The sequence below is a fragment of the Grammomys surdaster genome, unplaced genomic scaffold, assembly GCF_004785775.1.
Source record: "Grammomys surdaster isolate TR1022 unplaced genomic scaffold, NIH_TR_1.0 125428, whole genome shotgun sequence".
In the NCBI taxonomy this organism is placed as follows: Eukaryota; Metazoa; Chordata; class Mammalia; order Rodentia; family Muridae; genus Grammomys; species Grammomys surdaster.
Genome location: NW_021620295.1, coordinates 1,412,490 through 1,424,866, shown reverse-complemented (window position 1 = coordinate 1,424,866; position 12,377 = coordinate 1,412,490). Strand labels below are relative to the sequence as shown.

The 12,377-nt window shown below is 45.2% G+C and overlaps 1 protein-coding gene across 1 annotated transcript; it reads left to right on the top strand.

Moving 5' to 3' along the window:
* Positions 1-2,693: 2,693 nt before the first annotated feature.
* On the top strand, positions 2,694-3,514 carry LOC114637778 (translationally-controlled tumor protein). Its single transcript, XM_028786039.1, has one exon. The coding sequence runs from the start codon at positions 2,786-2,788 to the stop codon at positions 3,302-3,304; it is 519 nt and encodes a 172-aa protein (XP_028641872.1). The 5' UTR covers positions 2,694-2,785; the 3' UTR covers positions 3,305-3,514.
* Positions 3,515-12,377: the final 8,863 nt, after the last annotated feature.

Genomic DNA, 12,377 nt, shown 5'->3' with positions numbered 1-12,377 from the left:
CCAGACATGCACACAGTGCACAGACATCCATGCAGACAAAACACCCATACACATAAACAAACAAACAGAACCCATCATTCATATCTGACCCTCTACTTCCCTTATTCTCTCGTGGTGAGAGCTGTGTTTTTGCAGACCCCCTTGTACTGGCAATAGACTCTCGGTTTCAGCCCCACATGACAGCCCTACATAGGGCTGTACTTGCACTTGAAGAGAATCACCGTAAGGGGAAGCCCATGTATCATGACTCTAAAATTCTTTGAAATTTCTTTCTTTCTTCTCTTTTTCTGAAACAGGACCTCTAGCTCAGGCTGACCTCTAACTTCTGATGTAGCCAAAGATAACTTCTGATTGAACTTCTGATTCTCCTGCCTTCACCTCCTGAGAGCCATTGCTCCCCATTCTTGTGCTTTGGGAGGTCAAACCCAGGGCCTCTGTGTGCTAGGCAAGCATCCAACTGAGTGAACCACTTTTCCATCCCTTTAAAGGCTCTTGTTTGACAGAACAGCCATATTCCTTGGTAGGGCCTCTAACCCCACATGCTCTAGGTCACACACACTTCATCTCCTACTACCTCCCTCTCACCCCTCCACCCTCAGAGCTCCTCCTTACTCCTGCTGCCAGCCAGGTGTAATCGCACACTTTGAAAATGCTTGTGTTTCTCTTCTCTTTCACGGTGTTCAGGTCCTGTGCTTTGTTCTAGGTATTGCGGTGTATTATCACATATGAGCTTCGTGCTTCCTCATCTAATGTTTGCCTTCTCAACAGCTCTTTGTAGGGCCAGATGTCATGTGTTTGCATGTGTGCATGGAACAGGTGCTCAATAAATCACTGTTGAATATATAACATGGTTCTCAGCTGACTCCCCGAAGCCCAGGTTCTCCAATGATAGTATGTATGGGTCCTGAGCCAGGGAACTCAGTTTCACTGACAAACAGAGGAACTCCCTTTGTTTTTTGTCTAGCTACACAGACAAAGCCAAACAATAGCAATGACCACTGGGGCACTCGGGACTAACTCTGGCCGACTTTTGAGGTCTTGCTGAATTTTGCATTACAACTGTATCACTCACCACCTCCAACCTGTCCACCCACCCCTAAGTCAAGAGCCTCTTGTGTTAGAGGATTAGTTCCCCAACAAGGGCTACTAATTGGTGGCACCTTTAAAAGGTGGAGTCTAATGGAAGGTTTGGGTCATCATGGGCATGCCCTGAAGGGAATTGTGGAACAGCAGTCATTTTTATTGTCTCCCCCAACCCCTATGGAGCTCCTTGCTCCGATATATGTCCTTGCTATGAAATATTTGCCCTTCACAGGCCACAAATAAACACAACCTACAGATCATGGGCTTGACCTGCAAAACAGAGCCAGAAGAAACGGCTTCTCTACATAAACTGATTACCGTGGGTGTTGTAATGAAGAGAAGCTAACTAACACAGGGCCAGGTAACTCTTTATTGTGGGTCTGTACGGCGCATTGTAGGGTGTCTAGCAGCCTCCTGGATGCTTCCAGAGAGGTGCTAGTATCTACATTGTAACAATTAAGGCCATGTTCAGGCTAAAGGTAATTCCAGGAGTGGAGGGAATCAGTCTAGTTGAGAATGTTGGTGTGGAGGTTAGAGCAAGTGTACTTCCAGTTACTGGCTGTTCAACCACACACAAATAACTAAACTTCTCTGTGCCCATTCCCTCACCTTTAACATGGGCAAAAATTGTTCCCATATAGTAGAGCTGTGAAAGTTAGTTCTTAACTACAAAGCTAACTCGACACAGTGCCTAGCCCTTCATCTGTGTAAACAGAATATCACTATCTGTGAACTGGAGAGCCGGCCCAGTGGCTAAGAGGACTTGCTACTGAACCATGGATTTGACTTGGGAGCCCAGCACCCAAATAATAACTTAGGTGTGGCTTCATACACATCTACAACCCCACAGTTGTGAGGGATGGAGACGGGGACTTGTTGGCTGCCAGTCTAGCCAAAAAATGTGAACACTCCAGGCTCAGCAAGAGCCTCTGTCTCAAAGGAGTGAGGTGAGGAGTGGTCAAGGCAGACACTGGACCACACTCATCTCATATGCAACACACACACACACAATTAGAGAAGCCTATTCTAAAAAATCATAGGAAAAGCATTGTTGTTTGCATTTTACAGATGAAGAAATAGAAAGCCGGATACAAGACATTGCATTGAGCCCAGCCATTGGTCACGGTATGACATCAAAGGCATTCATTTTCTTTCTCAAAACGAATTCTCTTGGCTAATTCTTTGTTTCTAGGTACAAAAAGACTCGTATAACTTCAGACCTTGCCTGGCCAGTCAGTGAGTCGGAGCTGGTGATGTTGCAATGCATAGATTATTAGATCTGCCAGGCTGGGCTAGGGAGAGGCCAAAGAGATGCTGGTTTGGGGCACAAATTTCAAGGTAGTGCCAAACAAATAATAATCAAGGTAATTTCATTACATATTTTGTAAAACTCAAAATTTATTTAAAAAAAAAAAAACTGTTCGGGCGGTGGTGGCACACGCTTTTAATCCCAGCACTTGGGAGGCAGAGGCAGGCAGATTTCTGAGTTCGAGGCCAGCCTGGTTTACAGAGTGAGTTCTAGGACAGCCAGGACTTCACAGAGAAACCCTGTCTCGAAAAAACCAAACCAAACCAAACAAAACAAAACAAAAAACAAAAAAACAGCTTTTCCGCCCGCTCCCCCCTCCCCCCGAGCGCCGCTCCGGCTGCACCGCGCTCTCTCTGCGCTGTCAGGCTAGCGTCGCTGTCCTCAGCCGTCACCATGATCATCTACCGGGACCTCATCAGCCATGACGAGCTGTTCTCCGACATCTACAAGATCCGGGAGATCGCGGACGGGCTGTGCCTGGAGGTGGAGGGCAAGATGGTCAGTAGAACAGAGGGTGCCATCGATGACTCGCTCATTGGTGGAAATGCTTCCGCTGAAGGTCCGGAGGGCGAAGGCACTGAAAGCACAGTAGTCACCGGTGTTGACATTGTCATGAACCATCACTTACAAGAAACCAGCTTCACAAAAGAGGCCTACAAAAAGTACATCAAAGACTACATGAAATCACTCAAGGGCAAACTTGAAGAACAGAAACCAGAAAGAGTAAAGCCTTTTATGACTGGAGCTGCAGAGCAAATTAAGCACATCCTTGCTAATTTCAATAACTACCAGTTTTTTATTGGTGAGAACATGAATCCAGATGGTATGGTTGCTCTCCTGGACTACCGTGAAGATGGTGTGACTCCATTCATGATTTTCTTTAAGGATGGCTTAGAGATGGAAAAATGTTAACAAATTGGATCTATCCCCTGTCACCGTAATTGGCTGCTGCTTACCATCCAGACAACTCCAGGACTTAGGATAAATGGGACTGATGTCATCTTGAGCTTTTATTTTGACCGTGATTTATTTGGAGTGGAGGCATTGTTTTTTAAGAGAAAAACATGTCATGTGGGTTGTCTAAAAAATAAAGTGCATTTAAATTCAAAAAAAAAAAAAAAACAACCTGTGAACAGAGTGTCGATATCTTAAATAAGGACACAAATAGGGCTTTGCTTTGTCATGACTCTATCTCCTTCATTTCACATTAATTCTGCCTCTGGCATTTCATTCTGGAGTCAAAGCTCAGCGTTGCCCCTTCAGGGTGGACACCAATGGAAGCAGCACCCTCTTCTGGCAGGTGGAAGCACAATTTCTCGGCTGGTGAGCCGGTTGTGCCTTCGTGTCTGCAGAGCTCAGTGCTAAACACTGTCCCTCAGATTTCCATCATACAATAAAAGAGCGCAGTCGGCCAAACGATACCATCGCAGCCCTTTCCTCAGTTCTTCCTTCTGGCAGCGCCGTCCATTGCTCCCCTGTCACGGCTTTCCTTGCAAACAAGCAGGGCAGGGCTTCTGGCGATACTAAAGCACCTTGTTGGCACCAAGCTGACCTTCCCAGCCTGACCACAAGAGGGTGCTGTGAAGACCTGGACCAAGAATCATAAGCAGAGGCCATCTAAATTATGAAGTTCTTTCTTTTTAGGGCAATATGGTTTCTTAGATTACATTTATTTACTTACGATTATCTTCTTACTTTGAAATAATCCCAAATGTACATACAAATCTCAAAAACAGTGAGAAGAAATCATATACTCTACCTAACCTTTTCTTTCCGCTGCTCTTTGTACGAGTTTTTCAGTTCAGGTGTAGGATTTGGACAGTGAGACTTTTTACCCTTAAACATCAGGGTGCATTTCCCGAGAACAAGTAGGTTTTCTTTATATCCAGATGAGCATTACCAAAACCAGGTTTAACAATGATCCATCACTGTCTAGTCTGATCTGAAAAGTGGTCTGACATTATGTTGGAACTTCGTGAAATCACTTCCTGGGAGACAAGTTGCCCCCCTGCCCCATGACATGAAACTGGTCTGACAGTATCTCCCTTAGAATATCTTTATTCTTACTAGAACCCTAACTTGACTCCTTCCTCGGTCATGACCTTGACTGGAAGCACACAGTCCAGTTATGTAGTTAAAGCTCTGAGTGTATCTGGCATTCCCTTCTCCCCCTCCCTCCTCTTCCTCCTCCCCTCCCACCCCCCACCCCCATCCTCCTCTCTCCCCTCTCTCCTCTTCCCTTTCCCTTCTTCCCCTCCTCCCTCCCCACTTTGTTTGTTGTCTCAGGTATCCCAGAGTGGCTTCAAACTTGCCATTCTCCTGCCTCAATCTTTCCTGTGCTCAGGTATGTGCCACAGTGCTTGTCTAGAAAGAGTTCTGTGAGTCACTGTGATGGCCTTTATGTATGGTAGTGGTTCTAGAAGGGGTTTTTTTGTTTTTTTATTTTTTGTTTTTGTTTTTGTTTTTTTGTGATAACCACTGCCACATGACAGAGCCAGGAACCTTCCCTTCAGAAGCTCCTAGTTTGTGTTAAGATAGTAGCTTCATTTTGATTCTGATGACTTTCAGGAACACTGAGATCTCTGGATGACCAGGCCATGGCAAAGGAGTCCCCAGTGGATTACATGGCATGTTTTGGGAGCATCATATCCTCTTCTGAGTCATCCTGCATCAGGCCTCTGTATATCAATCCGTCAGAAGCCACATCAGCCGCAAAGGCAGGGAGGAAAGCAGGTTTGAGCAGCTGTCAAACCTCAACTAAACAGAGACTCACAAGTGATTCTCGAGGTGGGAGTGGCACTCAGAGACTGGGAGTTCCTCTGGAGAGGAGAGCCTTGGAATCTGTCTCCAGACCAAACTTAGATGCAGGTCAGTGTCATTCCCAACCATAGCGTTCTGCTTTAAGACATCACAAGTAGTTCTTGATGTGGGACTTGGAATCATTATACACAGGTTTCTCCAGACATTTTCCATACTCAACAGTTGGCCCTCATAAGGGTGGGGGTTGCATTATGGAATATGTTTCATCCTCTGCAAAAAAACACAGCTTGATAAAACTGTGTTGAGAAATGGTGGAACTATTAAAACAAGATTAGGTGACTAAGAGGGAGCAATCTTCTTCTACAGGAATGGGCTTGTTCTAGCAAGAATGTAGGAATGGCTACATTAAGCCAGGTGTGGTGGCACATGCCTGTCATCTCCGGACTCCAGAGGTGTAGGCAGGAGGTTGCATGTGAGACAGCCTAAGCTACATAGGAAGACTCAGACTCACCTCCAAGTTACTACACACCAAGCTCCCACACTGGGCTCTGTTTTCTTCTCACTCTGCTTCCTCTCCCTGCTTTCTGCAATGAGTTGAAGCAGCTTATGGCAAGCAGTATGCGGCACCTCCCTGACCCTGCTACCTGGCTGGCATGGACCTTCCAGCCTCCTGAGCCGGGAGGCTAGATGAACCTAGTTTTGTTGTTGTTGGTGGTGGTGGTAGGATTTGTTTGTTTGTTTGTTTGTTTGGTCTTGTTTTGTTTCAAGACAGGTTTTCTCTGTGTAACAGCCCTACCTGTCCTAAAACTAGTTCTGTAGACCAGAACTGGCCTCGGACTCACAGAGATCCACCTGCCTCTGCCTCCTGAGTGCACTGGCATTAAAGTCAAGCACCACACCTGGCTCTTGCTTCTTTATAAATTACCCGATCTCCAGTATTCTGTTATACTAGCAGAACCCAGACTAAGAGAGGCATAAAAGGATGAATACAATACCTTCTGCCATGAAGGACTCAGAATTGAGCAGTTAGTGGGGCTTGTCCTTCGTTTCACCGAGTTTTCTGGGTCTCTGAAATATCTGTATCCAATGGCCACAAGACAGTCACAAATTTGAATTGCCAACCTAAATCTTAAGCTCAAATCACCTTGTGTCCCATTGGCCACTATAGACTTCCCGATTGGCCCAAGTGTGACATCAAGTCAGTTCCTAGGTTACTAGTTTTGCAACGCTAAATAAACAAGTCACAAGCAAATCTGAATTAATTGATCATTCTGGCAGTAGGGTCAGGATAGGAGGCAGAGGATGGGTAAGCTAGAAAGAGTAGTCATAATTAATATTTATTTTACCTAAGAATTTCTTTACATTAATAATTAAATAAATAATTAATTAAAATAAATAATTAATATTTATTTTACCTAAGAATTTCTTTACATGGATAAATGTAAGGGGTAAATGCTATACTGTCCCTACTGTATAGTAGGGTATAAGCTAGAGCTGAGAGAGTAGACAAATTGTCAGAGTATCCATTGAGTGAACAGCAGAATTGAGATGCCAGAGACCAACTCGTGCCCTGACCCATCACTTTGCATTGCCCTAAGGAGCGCCTGTGTAGAGGTGGTAGAGAGAAAGTCCAGAAACTGTATTTAGAATGAATTCTGAGACTGAGAGCCATTTCCTCTGCAGAAAGTCAATGGAAGCTGTTTCCATGGAGACCCACTCACATCCAACCAAGCTGTGTTCAAATGCAGCCCCAATGGTGAGGAGGCGTCGTCGCTAAAATGAGGTACATTTCTAACAGTTTTCCCCAGCTTCTTCAACGCATCTCCCACCGGTTGTGAATTCAATGGAGTCTTTATTGCAGCCTGCAGCATGTGTCTCACAAAGTCTAGGAGGTCCTCCAGAGTGCCAGGTTGGTTGACAGCCCCTTATCATCCCTGCAGTGACTTTGGACAAGTTACCCAACCCTGGAGTTCGGTTTCCCCACGGTTAAAGGGCAGACTCACAGGCAGAAGATGGAAGCACATAAACCGAAATGCTAGGTCCAAACTAGGCAAGGAGGAAATGTTCCCTGCTGCCAAAGGCTAACTGCTCGCCTGCTTTTTAATGAGACCAATGTGCTTGGGAACTGGCCTGGAGGAACAGGAAACTGATCACTCTGTTTTCTGCAAGCTGGTCTCTTCCAGTTCTCTTCCTCAACACCTCACTCGTCTGTGTTTCAACATCTGTCACCATTCTCACTTGGAGCTCAGCCTGTTCCCTGCCACTTTGAAATCAAATGGCTCACACACTGGAGCTGTTTCCAGTCCCCATGCAGCCTGCTGCGCAGCCAGCTGCAGTGATGCTTTTACTTGTTTGGCCAGCCCATGCTGATTATTCTTGACCCATCACCCCATGCTGTTTCTGTGATTTACTGTCTCTAACCTCAGTCCTTGTAAGAGGGAAGTAGATTTTTTCTTTTTCTTTCTCTCTCCTTTCCTTCCTTCTTTCTCTCTCTTCCTCCCTTCCTTTCTTTCATTTTCTCTTTCTTCTTCCACTCTTCCTTTCTTTTTCTGTTTTTTTCTTCTTCCTCTCTTTCTCTCTCTCTTCCTTCTTTCTTTCCTTTCTTTCTTCTTTCTTCTTTCTCACTTTTTCTTCCTTCCTTCTTTCCTTCCTTCCTTCTTTCTTTTTCTCTCTCCTCCTCCTCCTCCTCCTCCTCCTCCTCCTCCTCCTCCTCCTCCTCCTTCTTCCTCTCTCTCTCTCTCTCTCTCTCTCTCTCTCTCTCTCTCTCTCTCTCTCTCCTTTTTTGCTCTTTTGAGACAAGGTTTCTCTGTCCTGCAGCTCACTCTGTAGACTCAGAGATCCAGCTTGCTTTATAGACCAGGCTGGCCTCTAACTCAGAGAGCCACCTGCCTATGACATTGGAGTGCTAGGATTAAAGGTGTGGCCCACCACTGCCCTCATCCAATTTTTAAAAATCCACCTCTGTGCTGTGCCGCATTGTGTGAACAACTGTGCTCCTGTCCTAAGACCTGAGGGCTTTTTCTTTCTTTTTTAAAATTAGGGCTGTTTTGGCTTTTCTTGTTTTGGTTTTTTGCTCACTACTATGGATTATAGTTCAACCTCCTAATGTCCCCTTGAAAAGTGCTGTTGAAACTCTGACGGCAATTATCCCCAGTCTAATTTTAGTGCTTTCCTGAGCACTGGATTCTGGCTACGTCTAGTAACCAGACACAGCCCTTTGTTGGCAATCGGAGTCATACCTCAGGAGTTCTAAATCTGTGTTTTTCTTTGCCCTACTTGAAGTGGAACCCTAGTCATGAAAGGATGCTAGCACAGGCTGTTGAAGACCATGGGGATGTTTCTGTTTGGTATGATGAGTGGTCTTTTCTCTTGATCTGGTCACTTGAATTAAGTTGCGTTATTGGGTACATTTCATCCTATCCTGAGCTGAGTCCTCCTTGGAGAACTGTTTCAATCAGGAGCTCTTTTTCATGGTGTAGAGAAGTCAGTCAGAATGCTGGCCCTCTTGCCTCCCCTCTCCATCTGCTGGTACCCATCTGCTCTCTTCTTTGACTCATGCTTTCATTCAAATCTCAGCTTCAATCTAACTCTTCCTGTTGTTATCATTAAAAGCCCAGCAATTTCGGGGTTTAGTCTTGTTTGCTTCTCCAGGCTGGTATTGTGGAAATTTTCCAACGTTTTCTAACTCCCACTCAGGTACCTGGAGAGTTTAACTTTGTGGAGGACTTTCTCAGTGCTTCCTCAAAGTCAATCTCCTGTCCCTCTCATTCACAGTTCTCCCTGACCGAGTTCTAGGCTCCACTGGTATTTTCCACAAATGAACTTGCTATGGTAAAAACTATAAGTTTAGGGGATGCTGAGAATACAGCTCAGGGGATAACGCACCTGCCGTGCAAGTGTAAGGACCAGAGTTTGGATCCAAAAAAACCAAAAATGCGGGACACAGTAGCATTTGTCTATAATCCCATCGCTCCTGAGACTGGATGGGAGGTGGAGACAGGAGAATTCCCAGAAGCTCTTGGGGCAGCTTGCCTAGTTTACTCAGCAGGGAACAGCAGAAGACTGTATCTATCGGAACAAAGAGGTAAGACCACCAGTTGAGGCTGTCCTCTGGCCTACACACACTTATAACTTCTAAAGTAGTCTTTCTGTGATCATACACTACAGATTGACATAGTGACTTGGCTGGTTTGAGTTTTGGTTTTGGTTTTTCTTCTTCCAGGAAAACCTTGCAATTTAGACTTTTTTTTTTTGTTTTGTTTTGTTTTGTTTTTCGAGACAGGGTTTCTCTGTGTAGCCCTGGCTGTCCTGGAACTCACTCTGTAGACCAGGCTACCCTCGAACTCTCGAACTCAGAAATCCGCCTGCCTCTGCCTCCCGAGTGCTGGGATTAAAGGCGTGCGCCACCACCGCCCGGCGCAATTTAGACTTAAAGGAACATTCTCATTGAAGAAAGGAGTCAGAGTGAATCTTTCATATTAAGACTTCTATGCAATATTTTGAATCATTTGGGAACATCTTTTTTTCTTTTCTGTTTTTTTTTTCTTTTTGGCCTAAAAATGTTACTGTGTCATAGGTTTCTGAATATTTAGGGTTAGAATTTTCCTCATTCCAAAGTCTTCATATTTAATTCTATCACCTGTTTCAGTAGCTTAATGGCTTCCATACAAATTTTGTGTTTAGACATGCACAAGTTTAGATCATGACAAAATATACTGAGTAGCTGTGTGACTTTAGCAAGTTATTCAGTCTCTCAGAACCTCAAAACTTTCCCTCATCTGTAAAGTGGGGCTGGTAATAGGTTATCCCCCAATAGCCTTGTTGAAAGTTTCGGTGAGCTGACTCAGGATGAAGCCCTGAGCATGAGATGAGGCAGGCAGGAAAAGCTAATTAATATTTGCCTACTCTGTGCCGTTCTTGTCCCTAGAGACATGAAAGTGGAAAAGAAAAGGAGCTGCAGCCTGAGAGAGCTGAGAGTCACCTAAATAAAAGCACATTCTACAGTGAGGTAGCTCTCGGTGCGCATACCGAGAAATCAAAGTGAAGAAACGAAAGGGACACTTCAACTGCAAACTGAGCAGAGGGCTCGGTGGCTGGCTCACAGGTGCCATGCAGATGCCCTGGGGGCTGGACCATGCAGATGCTTTATGAGACTAGCAATTCATCGAGCTGGCACCTGGACATATGTGGAGTCTTTTGTGTTTTGATTCTTCTCTTCCAACACTTCCTTGATGAACATTGCCTTCGTGGGATTCTCTGATTAAGCAATCTCCATTATCTTCTTAAGTAGAAGCAGACTCTGTGTTTACTTAGTTTTCTTGTTGCTGGGATCAAAAACAAGACCAGAAGTCTTGGGGTCTGACACCATCTTAAAGAACGTGACCCTAAGTTAAACCTAAGTTAACTAATAGGCTAGTACCTAACTCCAGTTTCCAGGCTACCGGCCTCCCCCACCACCTCCCACCCCACCCAAACAAGACCTGTGTCTAACACCAGTTTCCAGGTTACTCCCCCAGCAGATCTACACCTCCAGGTTACAAGCCTGCCCTGACACTTCACTTCCTAACAACCACCAATCAGGAGGAAAGCAGAAGTTAAGTTTATGGTTTGGCTCCTGGCACCAGCCAATTATGTTAAAGGCCATAATGGCCCCCCAATCTGTATGCCAGACTAGATACCCCTTCTTGCTTCTGTAAATGCTTGCCTAAAACTAGGCTCAGGGCTCTGCTGCCTTCCGGGTTCTGCTGTGTCGGGGCTGGCTTAGGGCCCAAGCTTGAGCTTGTAATAAAGACACCTTAATGTGATTACATCCAAGTTGGCTCCTTAGTGGTCTTTTGGGTTTCCTGGCACAATAGGAAGAACTCATGGGAGGTAGGGTTTCTCTGGGCTTATAGCTCAAGGGGATACAGTCCTCCATAGAAGGGAAAGCTGGAGGCAGGGAGATGAGCAGCTGATGCCTCTGCATCTGCAGTGTGAAGCACAAGGACACAAATGCTAGTTCTCTGCTCATCTTCTCCTTTATATTCAGTCTGGAACCCCAGATCACTGAACGGTACCACTCTTACTCACTTCACCACCCTATCTAGAGATTTCTTCAAAGACATGCCCAGAGGGGTGTTTCCTACGTGATTATAGATCTAGTCAAATTGAGAACAATACTAATCTTCACCAACTCTAAGCCTTTGAGGACAACTAGTGAGTCTGGGGCCCACGAGATGGCTCAGCACTCATGGTGATTGCTGCCAAGCTTGATAATCTGAGTTCTAATCTCAGGACCCACATGCTAGAAGGACAGAAATGACTCTTTGTCCTATGACTTCCACACATGACCCATGGTGGGGCCTAAACACACACACACACACACACACACACACACACACACACGCACACAAACTCAAACCAAACAGAGTGACTTGTCAGGAAGAGAGTGGTAAATTTGTGGTAATGTTTGATGAGTTACTAAGTAAATGAATGCTTTGACTCCTAGCTCTGCTATGAATTAGCTCTGGATTCTATCAGGTAATCTCTCCCATGTGGTGTGTGGAGCAGCCACGAGACTGCATGAATTGATGCCCAGATCCTGCAAGAACAAACAAGCATTAAACAGTAGCCACTGTAGGTACCACTCATCACTGACTGATGTCCTGCTACATCCAGGACATTTCTAGAGACTTGTGATGAAAACAAAACCCACATTCTGTGGAAGCTTTCAAAACTCTTTCCTAATGCTGGGGGGAGACCTGACAGTTGATAAGGAGATTCTGTTTCTCAGCATAGAAGGAAGCTCCCAGAACTGCTCCCTTCCCACCAGCTCCTGACAAAACGGTAGTGTTCAGAAGTGCCACAGACTCCAGAGAATTGGGGTGAGGAGTAGTTGGTGGGGTTCCTTCACTTCTTCTTACTTCCTTGGCTTTACTGCAAGACTGGGGCTAATTCAGGCTTCTCTCTTGTCAGTCACAAAGCATGTGACTTGGCTCTGGGATTAGTTAAGTATGTCCACATAATAAAAGTGTGAGGGAAAAAGACTTGGACCTGAGACCATAGGGTGTGAACTAAAGAAGGGAACAAAAGGACTACCTACCCATTTTTTAGTTTGTTTTGCTTTAGATTTTTTTTTTATGACATGCTAGGGGTCAAACCCAAGGCCTCATGCTTTTGTTTGGTTGGTTTGGGTTTCTTCTTCTTCTTCTTCTTCTTCTTCTTCTTCTTCTTCTTCTTCTTCTTC